This window comes from Sordaria macrospora, chromosome 6 (genome assembly GCF_033870435.1).
Source record: "Sordaria macrospora chromosome 6, complete sequence".
Lineage (NCBI taxonomy): Eukaryota > Fungi > Ascomycota > Sordariomycetes > Sordariales > Sordariaceae > Sordaria > Sordaria macrospora.
The window spans coordinates 4,196,824-4,211,619 of record NC_089376.1 but is presented as its reverse complement, the minus strand read 5'-3'; the positions used below and the strand labels follow the sequence as shown (position 1 = coordinate 4,211,619).

The window sequence follows — 14,796 nt, the reverse complement described above, 5'->3', positions numbered from 1 at the left end:
ACGAAAAAGACCGAATGCGCCAGCTTCGATCACGACCACATCAGTCTGGACTCAGTCCGCACTCAGTTATGCAACGATCCGGAAAATGGCTTGACTGCGATTCTACCGGTTTTCTATTTTCTTTTCTCTCTGCTAGCGACCAAGTGATTTGACGACCGACCCAGCTCCCGACAGACAGACATCATCATGGCGGCGGCCACTTCGCTGGGAGTTCATCAGCCCATCGGATTGCGACATGCCATCGACGAAGGCTTCCTTCCTCCGAACCCACCCTCTTCGTCCTACACCTGGGAGATATTTGTCGACCGACAGGTTCACGCTGAGTGCGAAGACGAGCTGTTGACCACCGACACCTGTGTCGTCTGGTCCCGCGGCGGCATCTTTCGAAAGAGCTTCAGATTCGACATTGAGAACGAGAAAGTCACCCAAGCTCTCCTCACCTACTTCCCTACCTCGACAGACTCCCACCCCATTGTCAACGCTGCCTCTTCACGGCCCAAGAAACCCACGACCGAACAGAACAAGACCGAGAAACATGATGCGAAGCCACTTCTCGCAAGAGCCCTCGTTGTCTTCCTCAAGACCCAAGCCCACATCTACTTCCTCTCCGGAACCAGCCATGTCGTCCACATGCCCTTCGAGGTCGAGTCGGCCTGCGCCGCTCCCATTGGCGTCATCATACAACGGAAACAGCGAGCGAACAATACCCTGCCTGTCACCTTACGACTGCCCAAGGTCCCGCCGAACTCGTTCGTCTCGCCACAGCCCTCGTCCATCTTCAACCATACCGGCGCCGAGTTCTCTATCGAAGGCCTGGGCCGACCTAGGGCGCTCCCTTTGAAGCTGAGCAACACGCTGGAAAACATGTGGCAACCACCCATGGAGACTCCCGACAGTCCTTGGCCTCGTCTTGTGTGTTTGACAGACCCTTTGCTCGAAATCGGTTTAGTGGTGGCCCACCAGGAAAAACAAAAGACCAACAAGAGACGCCAAGCAACCTCTCCCACCTCCAACTTTCTCAGCCCCGCCGAGGAGATTGTCCATGTCGAGGCAATCAAGATACCCGGCTATGCCTCTTCCTCCGAGGGCGAGGCCTGCGTTGCTGTCACCGTTAACAGAGAAAACAGCATGTACAGCGTCTGGCGCCTGACCTTCCTGGAAAACGAAGATCCTTTCATTGGCAAGAGAAAGAAGAAACCCGTCAAGTCGACCCGTCGACGCAGTTCCATGGCCCCTGGCATGCCCAGCGGTGCCAGCACCCCCGTCCACCCCTCCATCAGAGATAGCTTTGGTGCTCCTCTTCCCGGGAAAAAGCCACGGAAAAGTGTCAGGATCGACGAGAAGGGAAAGGAAAAGCACAAGGGCCGGGCGCTTGAGGGTGTCTTGAACTCTCTAGACCCTCAAAAGACTGATGACGCTGCCCGCAGACAGTCTCGTCGCGTTAGCTCTCTGCTGGCCAGAGCTGACTTGTCCGCATCCCAAGAGAGGGCGAGTTTCTCCGAGCAAACACTACATGCTGTGCATGGCGGTAGGAGGGGAGATTCATTAGGCAGTCAACGTGCACGCATGAGCGGCGCCTATGGCGGCTTACATCTTGGCAACTCGTTCAGTCATGGTCTTAACAGCCTCGCCGAGGCACCTGTCGACTCTCTGCTCGAGGAGCTCCGTGCTGGTGGGGACTTTGAGGGCTTCCACAACATGGGCTTGGATGATCACGAGTTCGATGGACTAACCCACGAGATTCTCTTCACAAAGGTTCACACCTTTCCTATGGAGAATGCCAATGTCCGCTACTCACTAGCTGACAAGCCGGCCAAGACTCAGTCGAAAGTGTTTATCCTCGTTGGCCCTCCTACTGCCACTGACGAACAGGGCCATGTCCAGATTCTTCTTGGTATCCAGGATGTTGTCGACAAGAGATTACAGCTCCTAACTTTGCATGTTCCGCATCCCGTCCCGGGTTCAAATGTCGAGCCAGCCACGTCAGCACTCTCCTCCAAGATTCCCATGGTCTTCAGCGAACTTCGAAGAGCGCAAAGCGTCCTTGACTCGTGCAAGATCTCGGATGGAAACGAGCAGACCATCCTCATTCTCTCCGAGGGCAAACCCGGTGGCAGAGAGCTGAGCTTGCAGTCTCCATGGAGCCAGCTCACCACTGTGGACGCGACTCTCCTTCTGCTTGATGATTTCAACAACCTCAGCTACTCGGGGACTCACAGAACAAGGACGGCGTCATTGGATCCCAAGTCAAACGGAATTCGCCTGTCCCAGATCCGCATTGATGCATTGTGCCACAGTTCTCCCCGTGGAGTCATAGATCTAATGGACAAGGACGGCGCATTCCATCGCCTCCAAATCAAGCTTCGCCCATCTTCTTCCCAGGTCCGCAAGGCCTTGGACGTTTGCCGAAGTGTTCTTCCTGCTTCGCATTCCGATCGACTGCTGGGAGGTTGGTGGCATACTACACAATGGCTTCGCGTCTTGAACCGACAGGAAGTAGACAGCACCACCCCGGATCGAGAATGGTCTTCTTTTGTCGTCTTGTTGCTGGCGAGCTTCATTGCCCTTGGGCATACGAACGACGCATCGCTGGCCCTTGTTGGTGATGGCGTCCGTGATCTTAGACCTAGCAGTAGCTGGGAAGCCATGGAACTTTATACCACCCCGGGGGCATCTGCTGATGCACCATGGATGCGGAACGGGGGTTGGAAATTCTTGCTGGAGGATGGCCTTCTTGACACCATCCCGTCAAGCCAAGAACCGCAGCCACCGAGTTTCATGGCCCGTCATATCGAACTTGCAAAGAGTTTCATCGCATCTCCTGAAGGTCTGGCAGCGCTTGGCGCTAATGGCTACCTTCCAACAGCCGTCGAGAGGGGTCGCGACAGTCGCAATAAGGCAGCCTGGAGCATGATGCTTGCGCTTCACCTCCTCGTGGAAGAACAGACATTGAGTGTCCTGTCCCCTGAAGAAGTTTCGCCTGGTCAGAGTGATCTTAGGGCGCTACTCTGGCAGCTTGCGAGATGGCTTGGGTGGCAGCAGTACGAGGAGCTCTATAGCCTCGGTCTGCAGGCAGATCTCGGCACCGATGATTCAGGTATGTCCATTGATCCAAGAAGAATAATACTTTCACTGACTGGCCCGCAGCTTCTCTTTCTAGACTGGCGATACCTCCACCCGTGTTCAACCATTGTGTCTTGACATGGATACGGCAGCATTTCACCACCGACGACGGCCCCGATTTCCTGACGCTTCCTCAAGTCTACGCTACCGCCACCGCCGACGCTCGTACAAGCAATCCAAGGGAGAGGGCGTGGCGTAACATGACTCCACGCACCTTCATGTTCAAGAAGCTCTTTGAGCTCCTCAAATCAGCCAAGGACCGTTTCGAAGCAGTAGCAGCCATGCATTCCGCTGGTTTCACTCCTCAGGTACTCGAGACATTGCCAGAAGCCATCCTGATTCCCTTACAAGACTTCATCTTCATCTGTCAGCCTAGCCCTCCATTGTCCTGGCCCACTGAGCTGCTGAAGCTGGTCAACCGCACCGATGTCAGCACCATTCTCAAACAAGTCAAGGTGTCGAAGGCGATAGGGTCAGAACTTCAACCACCTTCTCACATGGCGAGATGGGACTTTCGTATGCTGTGTCAGCATTTGGACGACTTACAAGAACACGGTGAGGAGACTGATGCCTCGGAGAGGCAACTGGTCGTTCGGACCCTGTTCAGGGAGGACAGGAGGCTCAATGAGGCTCAGAACCTCTTGTCCTCGGGCAAGTCCCGCGTGCTCCGGCTTGATCCTAAGCCAGAGTGGTCCGAGTCCGAGTACCTGGAGAAGCAAAAGGAGCTGGTTACCACTGTTGCGACCAGCACGCTTGCTATCCCACCTGGACGTGGCTTGCTGTACTACTCATTGCGGTACCCGCTACTTACCCAGAAATACCACATCAGTGGTTTCAACCTTGCATGCATCATCCGACCTACCAACAACACGGTCAGTGTCGACAAGAGTCAGTTCACGGAGGAAAAGATCAACTGGGCTTTCTTCCATCAGGGCGTTGCCGGCGGACTTGCGATATCGCCACAAGCCAAAGGCATCGACACCTCTTGGATCCTCTACAACAAGCCCGGCCAGGACCTCAGTAACCGACACGCCGGGTTTTTGCTTGCTCTCGGCCTGAACGGTCACCTCAAGTCAGTGGCCAAGTGGGTAGCGTTTAAGTACCTTACCCCCAAGCACACCATGACTTCCATCGGCCTTCTACTCGGTCTCGCTGCCTCGTACATCGGGACCATGGACTCTCTCATCACCAGGCTACTGTCAGTCCACGTAACTCGCATGCTCCCCCGCGGCGCTGCAGAACTGAACCTCTCCAAGCACACCCAGACTACCGGCATTATGGGTATCGGTCTGCTTTACTGCAACAGTCAACACCGGCGTATGAGCGAAATCATGATGTCGGAAATCGAACACGTTGAAGACGGCGAGGAAGAAGATCCCCTCCGCGACGAGTCCTACCGCCTCGCAGCCGGCTTTGCTTTAGGGTTCATCAATCTCGGCAAAGGCAATGATCTCAAAGGTTTGCGCGACATGCGTCTCACAGAGAAGCTCCTCACCATCGCCACGGCCACCAAGCGCGTCGAGCTCGTGCATGTCCTCGACCGCTCCGCTGCCGCCGCTGTCGTTGCCGTGGCCTTGATCTTCATGAAATCAGAGGATCATATCGTAGCACGGAAGATCGACGTCCCTGATACTGTGCTGCAGTTTGACTACGTCCGTCCTGACATTCTACTTCTTCGCACAATGGCCAAGCATGTTATTCTCTGGAAGGGCATCACACCTTCATTCTCTTGGATCAAGACAGGGCTCCCACTGGAGTACCAACCTCGTCACCGTTTGACCTCCACCACTCGTCTACAAAGCAAGGACCTCTCTTTCTTTTCCATCCTTGCCGGTCTCTGCTTCGCTCTGGGCCTGCGCTTCGCCGGGTCAGGAAACATTCAGGTCCGCGATCTGCTGGTGCACTACCTAGATGAATTCATCCGCTTGGTCTCAATGCCGAAAAGCAACTTTGACGCGGAACTCGCTCGCTCAAACGCGCGTATGTGCGTGGACATGTTGGCACTTTCTTGCGCGACCGTGATGGCGGGCACCGGCGATCTAGTCATTCTCCGCCGGCTTCGGGCGTTACATGGGAGAGATGACAAGGAAACCACGTACGGCAGTCACATGGCTTGTCACATAGCTATCGGAGCCTTGTTCCTCGGTTATGGGACCGCTACCTTTGGGAACAGTGACCTCGCCGTCGCGGCGCTGATTGTGGCTTTCTATCCCATCTTCCCGGCAACGGTTCAGGATAACAGAGCCCACCTGCAGGCCTTCCGCCATTTTTGGGTGCTAGCCACGGACCCGCGCTGCCTCGTCGCCAAGGACGGGGCCACTGGTCAAAGTCTGAACGTCCCCGTTCTCATCTCCCTCAAACGCAACAGTCCATCAGCCCGCGCCGCAGCAGCCAACTCGGCCGTTGACTCGCCTTTCGAGTCCTCGTCAGACGGTGTCATCATCCGCCGCCAAACCCCTTGCCTGTTGCCACCTCTGGACGATGTCGTTCGAGTCACAACAGATGCTGGGCAACAGGGCTACTGGAACCTGACCATCGAGTTCGAGACGAACCCGAGTTTGGTGGAACAGTTCAAGGAGAACCAGACGCTTTGTTTGAGGAGGAGGCCAGCATTTGAGGCACCCTTCCCCGCTACCTTGCGCGCTCTGGGCCGTGGTATGGGTCCGCTTTCGGAAGATGGGCAGCAGAGAGATCCCTTTGAGTGGGTGTTTGGACTGGGTAATGGTGCTGAGGGTAGTGGCTTGGATGGCACGACTGGCACAGGCGCCGATGCTGCTGGTGTGAATGGCCAGGGCATGGACAACGCACTTGGGGAGTTGGCGAAGCTGACCCACGCCGAAAGAGCGGTAGTCATGGACCGCCTTGGCTCTGGCGGCGGCGTGGGCGAAGGCGAAGGGGCCACAACTTTTGTCGACGCCCGTCTTGTGCTTGAGAATGATCTGAGCGGAGGCGGCATGCCGAGCCGAGAGAAACTGCTTGGTCTCCGTCTGTTGTTTGAATGGATGGAGCGGCGACAATCCTTGTCTGTGCAATCTCTTCCTTCTGCTACTCTACCTGCGTTGGCTACAGTGCCTGAAACTCCAGTAGCGGATGGCACGACAGCGGGCAGGACACATGCAAAGGGGAAGGCGAAAGCTCGAGCAGGACATGGTCCTATGACCAGGAGTAAAGGCAAAGGAAAGAAGGTCTCTGCAGAAGAAGAGAAGGAGCATGGACATGATGTACCGAACTGGGATGAGATGCGCGAGGGACATGGACATGGACATGGGCCGGGAGCGGGATCATCGTCGGGGAATAATTGGTGGATGAGAGATAGTGTCATTGAGGATTTGAAGGGAAGGGCCTGGTTGGTCGGACGAGAGGGTTGATATTGATGAGTGATGCATTTGATCATGAGTTATGACACTGGAGTTATGGACTTATGATAGTACCAGGTGGAAAAATCGACGGCGTTAAAGTGTAGTGTTGTACGGTATAATCTTACCGGTCTTGTCGCACAATCATCGCTTACATGTAGCTACCTCAAAATCAAGACCATTGGACATGCAGGGAAGACGAACGTGAATGATGAATTCAGACGTACTACAGCTGATATTGCTGTAAGGCGCGATAGCTCCATGAACGTCCGGCAATAGACTGCCCTCTAACATTCCCGACCATCTCATCTCAAGAAAGCCCTATCCTGCGGCCCTTCCACCTCCAGTCCCCTCCCGGTCATCCAGTAAGATACATCGACCACAAATCCTAAGAGTTCACATATCAAATCCTACAACCTCCCCACCTTAATAGAAACAACAACAACCCAGCCACTCAAACTCTCCCAAACCCCAAACTCGTTCTCCCTCCTAAACGTGACCTCCTCCGCCCTAACCGCCATAGCAATCCTCTCCTCCTCCAACATCGCACCGTCCCTAACAGGCGTCATGACCCGCTCCATCGGTGTCTGCCCCTGCGAATCAGACTTGAAAGCCGAAGATCTGCGAAAGAAGCTGCCGAATCCAGACTTCTTGGTACCTGTAGAGGAAGAAGTCGGGGTCTTGGGTGCCTCAACAGCTGCTTGGACAGTTTTCCGAGCAAGGGTTGGTTCGGGACGTAGTAGCGAGGCGATGCGACGAGCGAGGATCGGGGTTGTGAACCAGTTCCATGCTTCGTTGGGTCCCAGCTGTGATGTGGATTTGGAGAGGGAAGAGGAAGATGATGAGGTGGATGGCTCGGTTTCGAAACGACCCCATTCTCCAAAGGTGTAATTCTCCGTTGCTGAGCGGGTGGCTGAGCCTGAGTCCTTCCGGTCCATGTCCACGGGCCTTCCCTTTTCATCCACAGGCACAGCTCTCCATTCCCGGTTCTCTTGCACAGACAAAGCAGAAACACACCCAACCCTCACCACCTCCCCATCCCCATCTTCCCTCTTCTCATTGACTCCAGCCATCTCCCACCCTTTATCCTCCCTCCCCGCTCTCTTTCTAGCCAACTCTCTCCCCGCAGAAGTTTCGTATCTCGGCCCCATCGACGATTCCGTACCAGGTAATCCCTCCGTAGGAACTAACACCAGCTCAGCTACCCGCGGAGTTTTGGGCAGGTTGACGATATCCTCGATGAACCATTCTATGTGCGGGACGCATTGTGATACTAGAAAGGTTTCGCGCGAGGATTGGGTTGTTGAGTGGGAGTGTTGCGCGGAACGGAGGCGCGAAGGGAGGGTGCGGAGGTGGGTTGTTAGGGGGGATTCGTTTGTGCGGATGGGGATCGGAGCGGGAGCGAGACCGGCACTGGGACCGGAGACGGAGGATGTGGATGTGGTGGATCCCCGAGAGGGGCCGATGGTAGAGCCGGTCGCTTCGGTGTAAGAGGGTGGAGGAAGCGAGTCCATGTCGCCGAGATGTGGTGATTTGGACATTTTGGAAACTTGGAATGTTGTTGTTTCTCACAAGTGGTGAATAGGCAAAGTGTCGAATGGTTCAGACCGGTGGACACAACTGGAAATATGTGTCTTTCAAAGAACGTTGACAGATTCGGTGCCGGAACGGCGGAAACTGGTCGTGCGAATCCAGTCGGCGCCGGTTGTTACTTGGCGGTTGAGGCGGAGCGATGGCAATATCACTGCTGTGGGCTTTGCTCCCCGCTCGTGATTATTGGTTTGGTGCCAGATTTCCCGGGTTGGGCCTAGAGGTAAGAGCTCTTTGTTGATGAAATATCAGCTTGTGATCTTGCCCCTGGAGCTGTGAAGTAAATTCCAGTTTTCAGACTGGAGACGAGGCGTAGGTTGGAAGAAATAACAACAACAGCTGCACACCAGCACAGTAATGCTTTGTATTAATTGCCAAGATGATCAAGCACTGTAACCTTATAACTGAAGGCAATGTTGAAGTTGAAGTAGTGATGTTGCTATCGTGCTGGTTCAAGAGCAGAAAGCCTACCCCAACCAACGGTCTTGACTTATCAGCGAGATGCTCAGCCACAATCTGGGCGGACGCCAACCCAGTAAGGTTCTTTTTAGTGCCCGTCTTGTCCTTCCATGACAGGGACTGCGCCCTAGAACTGGTCACTGGACCGGGAACCAAACCCTTATGGCCCTATGCCAAGTGGAAATGGCGAAAGGGGAACGGATAAACGGCTCAGGATGTCGGTGTTACTAGTTGAGAAATGCTGATGCCTTGGGAAGTGCCCAGCCAGATGTTGGGCGGCAATTAGTGGCTTGGTGGTCATGTTTAATCTCTCGTGAGGATAAACGCCGACCACCGACGTGCAAATCCAATCGCTTTGTTATCCGCAGTTGGTACCGATGTAGGAGGTCTGGTGAGTGAGTGATTGTCGAGACGCCAGTTCCAAAGTCGCGAATCGGGGGTCTCGGTGAAGAGCTGATATGCAGGTCGTTCGATGGAGGATACCATTGCGGGGAGCAGACGGATTTATACGATCTACCTTCACAACAGCACGCTCTAGAGGTACTACTCGCAGAGCTTCACTCAACGGGATACCGAAGGATCAATAAGCTGATGCCCCTGGTTGGAGTCATTAGTGTAGAATAAGCCGGGGAAGTGGCGAGATCCAGACCAGAGGCACATGTTCCAGTTGGTCGTCTCCGTTGGTCGTCTCCCGTTCGGGCTGTGCCAAGGTTGCCAAGCAACTACCCCTTGTACGTATCCGGGGCTTTGTCCGAACTCTCTGTTACCCTACTTCGTCCACATGGGAGTTCATCACCGCTAACACCAACAACTTTTTGTGCCAACCGGCCGCAGCTTTGTAGACCAAATGAAAGAACCTTGTATGCCATCAGTTCGGGGCTTACCCGCTTATTACCGATCAGGTACCGACGACTGATGAGGCACAGCTCACTCCAAGGGCGAGATAGCCTACTCATGGTGGTGGTAAGTATATAAGAAGGGAGAGACTCCCCATCTCACCCTTAGCAGACAAAGACTCTGCCCAGTCAAAGCATCAAGCTGATACCTCTATACAAACATTCACACAAGATGGCCTCCTACAAGATTGCCGCTCCCGATGAGTACCTTGCTGTCACTGGCATGGGTGTCAAGACCCGTAAGTCTCATATTCTCTTCGGTTTCCAAGTCGAGGCCAACATCTAACCAGTGTCACCACCAGTCAAAATCACAAAGGCAGCATGGGTTTGGCCCTTCCAGCGCTGCATGCGCTTCAGCGTGCAACCGCACGACTACGCCATGAGTCTCCAGGCCATGACCAAAGAAAAGCTTCAATTTCTCCTCCCTGTCGTCTTCACCGTCGGTCCCGATGTCAACCAGCGAGGTGCCAACATCCGACGAGTAGGTGGTGGCATGCTCCATGACCAAGAGCCAGGAAAGCCCAGTGATGAACATGATGACGGGGCCACAGCCGTCTCCGACTCAGCAGTCCGCCGCGAAGACCGGGGCGATGCCCTCATGAAGTTCGCCATGCTCCTGGCCGACTCGGGCCGCGACAAGGGTCCTAACAATCATGACTTCCTCGAAGGTATCGTCAAGGGCATCATCGAAGGCGAAGTCCGCGTGCTCGTGTCTGCCATGACCATGGAAGAGATCTTCACCGAGCGTGAGGTCTTCAAGCGTCGCATCTTCCGCAACATCCAATCCGAACTCGACCAGTTCGGCCTCAAGATCTACAACGCCAACGTCAAGGAGCTCAAGGACGCGCCCGGCTCCACCTACTTCGCCTCGCTCTCGCAAAAGGCGCACGAGGGCGCAACCAACCAGGCCCGTATCGATGTCGCCGAGGCCCAGCTGCGTGGTAACGTTGGCACACAGGCACGCAAGGGCGAGGAAGCGCGCGAGATTGCCAAGATCCAGGGAGAACAGGACCGCGAGCTGGCCAAGATCCAGGCCGAGACCCAGGTCCAGAAGACGGAGCGGGACATCGAGAAGGCCACAGCCGAGGCCGTTCTCAAGACACGCAAGGTTGAGCTCGATCGTGATGTGCAAATCGCCGGTATCCAAGCCGCTCGCAAGACTGAAGCCGAGGATGAGGACCTCAAGCGTGAGGTGCAGATCAAGCGTGCCGCGGCCGAGATGGAGCGTCTCCGTGCTACCGACGTCGTCAAGGCGACTATCGCGCGTGAAGCCCAGCAGCAAGCGGCGGACGCCAGGGCTTACGAGATCGAGAAGGAGGCCCAGGCCAATTTTGAGAAGGACAAGCAGGCCACCGAGGCCACGGCCTACAAGACCAAGATCGGGGTGGACACCAAGGTGTACCAGATCGAATCCGAAGCCAAGGCCAACTTTGAAAAGGCCAAGCAGCACACTGAGGCGGAGGTGTACGAGACCAAGGTCGGTGCCGACGCCCAGGCGTATGCGGCCATCAAGCTGGCGGACGCGGAGCTTCAGCAGAAGCTGAAGGCAGCGGAGGCTATGGGCGCTATGGCGGAGGCATATGCCAAGATGAGCCACGCGTTTGGTGGTCCTCAGGGTCTGCTGCAGTACATGATGATCGAGAAGGGCACGTATGTCGAGCTGGCCAAGGCGAACGCCGAGGCTATCAGGGGATTGCAGCCCAAGATCAGCGTGTGGAACACAGGCGCAGAGGCGGGTTCGGGTGCTGGAAGCGGTACTCCTGGTGAGCAGAGCAGCATGGCGACCATGAGGAACATCTATCAGATGCTGCCGCCGTTGATGACAACCATCAATGATCAGACGGGTATCACGCTACCAGAGTGGCAGTTTGGACGGATGGCGGGACAGATGTCGGAGGTGGAGAGACGCGGACAGGGGCCTAACGGGCAGAAGGAGTAGGAGTCAGTCAGTTGATGGTTCTTTTTGCATGATGTCTCTTTATGTATTGGGTTTCGGTTTTGTTTGGTGATGGATGATACCACGGTTGGGAAGCTTTCTTGTTTCCTATGTCCTTTTTCGTTCTCTGGTCCTTGTTGACCGTGTCCTGTTACACGAATAGTAAGATAGATAGACTAACCTTGATGCTTAAACATGTTCATTTCATTTATACCGAATCCGTCAAGGCAGAGAGTGGAGGAGAAACATGATGGCTTTTATCGTTACGGCCATGCTGAATGGTGGGTGGCAGCCGGGCCTGGTATCAGTTCAGCTTGAATGATAGCTCTGAATTCGGGATTCGGGGTCTTCACTTGTTGTCTTGGTTAAGTGTGACGGGGTCGTTGAGCATGTGCTGATGAAGCGGGAAGGGCCCGAGGTTGGAGGGGATCGGAGATCTTTGCCTTTTCAACTCAAAGAAGGGAGTTCTTCCACGTTGAACTTGTCGTGAATGCCGCGTGGCTGGAAAGGTTGGTTGATCAAGTTGCATGTCAAATGAGGAGTCGGCGTGGCCGGGAAAAGAGTCAAGAGACGGAGACACTTCGGGGTAAGGTGGGGTGGTGTCGCGGACCAACACCGGACGATCAACCAATGGGGCCCTCTGCGCTAGCACTGTTAAGCGTTGCTTCCCCATGGGGGAGCGACAACTAACAGCTCCTCCCCCGCACCCCAAGATGGAGTCTTTCCATCTCACGTTACACGCACTTCAGTTGTTGACCCCACTGCAGCCGACGTTTTCCCACTCCTGGAATTGTTATTCTTGTTTGTCCCTGTTCTTCCAATTCCTTGCACAGCACATTCACCAATAACTCCCCCAAATCCATACCACCTTGCTCGAACGAACACGAATCCAACCTACCACACAATCATCACTTGACCACCGGCGATCAATGCCCTTCTTTTCCCCGCCTCCTACCTGGTACTCGGTGTTGTCGGGGTGTTTAGCAGCGAAACAAGAACAGCAATGGACAACCCCGGACAAACATCTGCAGAATAGGCCCGATGTTATAGGCCTATCGACGTCGGCAGACATCAAGGGTTGCGACAGCGGCACTCACGGGATTGGGACACTCCTACGTAGCAATTGGCCCCATACATGGATTCAACATCCCCAGACTACCCAGCTAGAAATAGGCCCTCGAGCCTCTTCAGTCTAGAATGAACGCAACATGACGACAACTCCAGTCGAACCCTTACAGAACCCTTTCCATGTCTCGGGACTTGTCTACAGATCTGGCTAGACAACACCAAAGAAAGAGCCAACAGAGATAGCATCTCCAACCTGACGGGACTCCTAATCATCGTGAATAATGGTTGCAATGGAACCAGCCTAGCTCGTGGTAGGTTACAGTCGCCGCTGTCCCAATGCGCTGCCCTGGTTTGCCCCGGTAGATCATTTAACCGACGGAGACACAGCATCGCTGACATCCCCTCTTTTTGACAGAGTACAGGAGCCAGAGTCTGGATTCATCGGCCTCTACTTATATTGCCACGAGGGCCTCCATGTTTCCTTTGACCGACCTTGGATCCTTAAACCGATACTTTATCCCCGAGGCCCAACAACATCCAATGCCCTGCCTGTGATCTGGGACTTCGCTCTCATTCTCCTCGTCCAATACCCATACACGGACGAATAGTCCAGACAACAAGGACAACCACCGAGAGACACCGTGACATTCGACATCATGCTCTCAAGAGAGTGGTGGAAGAAGCGCTCCTTGCGAGTGCGGGATGACAAGGTCACAAAGGCAGCCGAACTCTCCCTCCGAGAATCCCTTGTCCCCATCTGTCTCGTCACCATCCTCTTCTTCCTCTGGGGCTTCAGCTATGGCCTGCTTGATACCTTGAACAAGCACTTCCAGGAGACACTCCACATTACAAAGTCGAGATCTGCTGGTCTTCAAGTCGCTTACTTTGGGTATGTCCTCCTCTTCATCCTCTTCGTCACTACCATAACCTCCGCTAACCACTCTTTCTTCCCAGCGCCTATCCCCTCGCCTCCCTCGGTCACGCCGCTTGGATCCTTCGCCGCTTCAGCTACCGTGCTGTCTTTATCTGGGGTCTCTTCCTCTATGGCCTCGGGGCCCTCCTCGCGATCCCATGCATCAAGGCCCACTCCTTCGCCGGCTTCTGCGTTTGCATCTTCATCATCGGCAACGGCCTGGGCTCTCTCGAGACGGCCGCCAACCCGTACATCACTGTCTGCGGGCCCCCCCGATATTCGGAAATCCGCATCAATGTCGCCCAAGCCTTTAACGGCATTGGCACCGTCGTAGCCCCCGTCCTCGGATCGTATGTCTTCTTCGTCTTCGACGAGGAGGTCGCCCTCCAGAACGTGCAATGGGTATACACCGCCATCGCCATCTTCGTCTTCTTCCTCGCCATCGTCTTCTACCTCATCGAACTGCCCGAGATCACCGACGCAGACATGCAGCACCAAGCCGCCGAAACCCACGCGGGCGAGGCCGACCAGCCCTTCAGGAAACAATACCGCCTCTTCCACGCGTCGTTCGCCCAGTTCTGCTACACTGGCGCACAGATCGCCATCGCCGGGTACTTCATCAACTACGTGACAGAAACTCGCAAGAACACCGATTCCGCCCTAGGAGCCCGCTTCCTAGCTGGTGCTCAGGGGTCCTTCGCCATCGGCCGCTTCGTCGGCGCAGCCATCATGCACTTCGTCCGCCCGCGCAAGGTTTTCCTCGTCTTCCTTACCGCCTGCATCATCTTCATTGCCCCTTCGGTCACCCAGAGAGAAAATACGGGCATGTCCATGCTTTATGTTACCCTCTTCTTTGAGTCTATCTGCTTCCCTACCATCATGGCGCTGGGTATGCGCGGACTCGGTAGGCATACGAAGCGTGGGTCGGGCTTCATTGTCGCTGGTGTCTTTGGTGGTGCCGTTGTTCCTCCGCTTATGGGCGCCGTGGCGGACATGCATGATACGGCGATGAGTATGGTTGTTCCGTTGGCGTTCTTTGTTGTGGCTTGGAGCTATGCCCTTGCTGTCAACTTTTGGCCTTGGTATAGGGATACTTGTGACGCCTTCACTACGGCGGATATCGGTGTCAGGGAGAGGGAGGATGGTGTGGTTGGGGAGATCTCTGCCAAGGCCGCCGTTGATGAGGAAGAAGCTGTGGGTATAGAGAGGCAGACGGCTGGTGAGAAGGGCATGTAGTGAGGAGTGATGTGGTTGAATTGTGGATTGGATTTGTTTTGAAGATACCCCTGAAGAGTGATGGACATAGCCGACCGACCCTGAGAAATGGCTACTGTTGGATAAAGGCCTGATGATCAACGAATATTATGACTGTTATGCATACCTCCACATCTCGTCAGTACTGTGCATCGAAAGGCATGAAAGTCAAGAAGTTGGCGTTCTTGCACGTGACAGTAT

At 54.9% G+C, this 14,796-nt stretch overlaps 4 protein-coding genes across 4 annotated transcripts; 3 read left to right on the top strand and 1 right to left on the bottom strand.

Annotated features, from left to right (window-relative positions):
- Positions 1 to 186: 186 nt before the first annotated feature.
- SMAC4_07506 (uncharacterized protein) lies at positions 187 to 6,491 on the top strand (the record flags this gene model as incomplete). The annotated part of the gene is made up of 2 exons (XM_003345470.1): positions 187 to 3,097; positions 3,148 to 6,491. 2 exons carry the CDS (start codon positions 187 to 189, stop codon positions 6,489 to 6,491), a joined length of 6,255 nt encoding a protein of 2,084 aa, XP_003345518.1.
- A 187-nt stretch (positions 6,492 to 6,678) lies between these two features.
- On the bottom strand, positions 6,679 to 8,128 carry SMAC4_07505 (uncharacterized protein). The gene has a single exon (XM_003345469.2). The coding sequence runs from the start codon at positions 8,018 to 8,020 to the stop codon at positions 6,890 to 6,892; it is 1,131 nt and encodes a 376-aa protein (XP_003345517.1). The 5' UTR covers positions 8,021 to 8,128; the 3' UTR covers positions 6,679 to 6,889.
- A 1,468-nt stretch (positions 8,129 to 9,596) lies between these two features.
- Positions 9,597 to 11,611, top strand: SMAC4_07504 (uncharacterized protein; the record flags this gene model as incomplete). Its single annotated transcript, XM_003345468.2, has 2 exons — positions 9,597 to 9,663; positions 9,727 to 11,611. The coding sequence occupies 2 exons, from the start codon at positions 9,597 to 9,599 to the stop codon at positions 11,361 to 11,363; spliced, it is 1,704 nt and encodes a 567-aa protein (XP_003345516.1). The 3' UTR covers positions 11,364 to 11,611.
- Positions 11,612 to 12,010: 399 nt separating this feature from the next.
- SMAC4_07503 (uncharacterized protein) lies at positions 12,011 to 14,754 on the top strand. The gene is made up of 3 exons (XM_066090637.1): positions 12,011 to 12,739; positions 12,844 to 13,317; positions 13,383 to 14,754. Exons 2-3 carry the CDS (start codon positions 13,085 to 13,087, stop codon positions 14,575 to 14,577), a joined length of 1,428 nt encoding a protein of 475 aa, XP_065947618.1. The 5' UTR covers positions 12,011 to 12,739; positions 12,844 to 13,084; the 3' UTR covers positions 14,578 to 14,754.
- Positions 14,755 to 14,796: the final 42 nt, after the last annotated feature.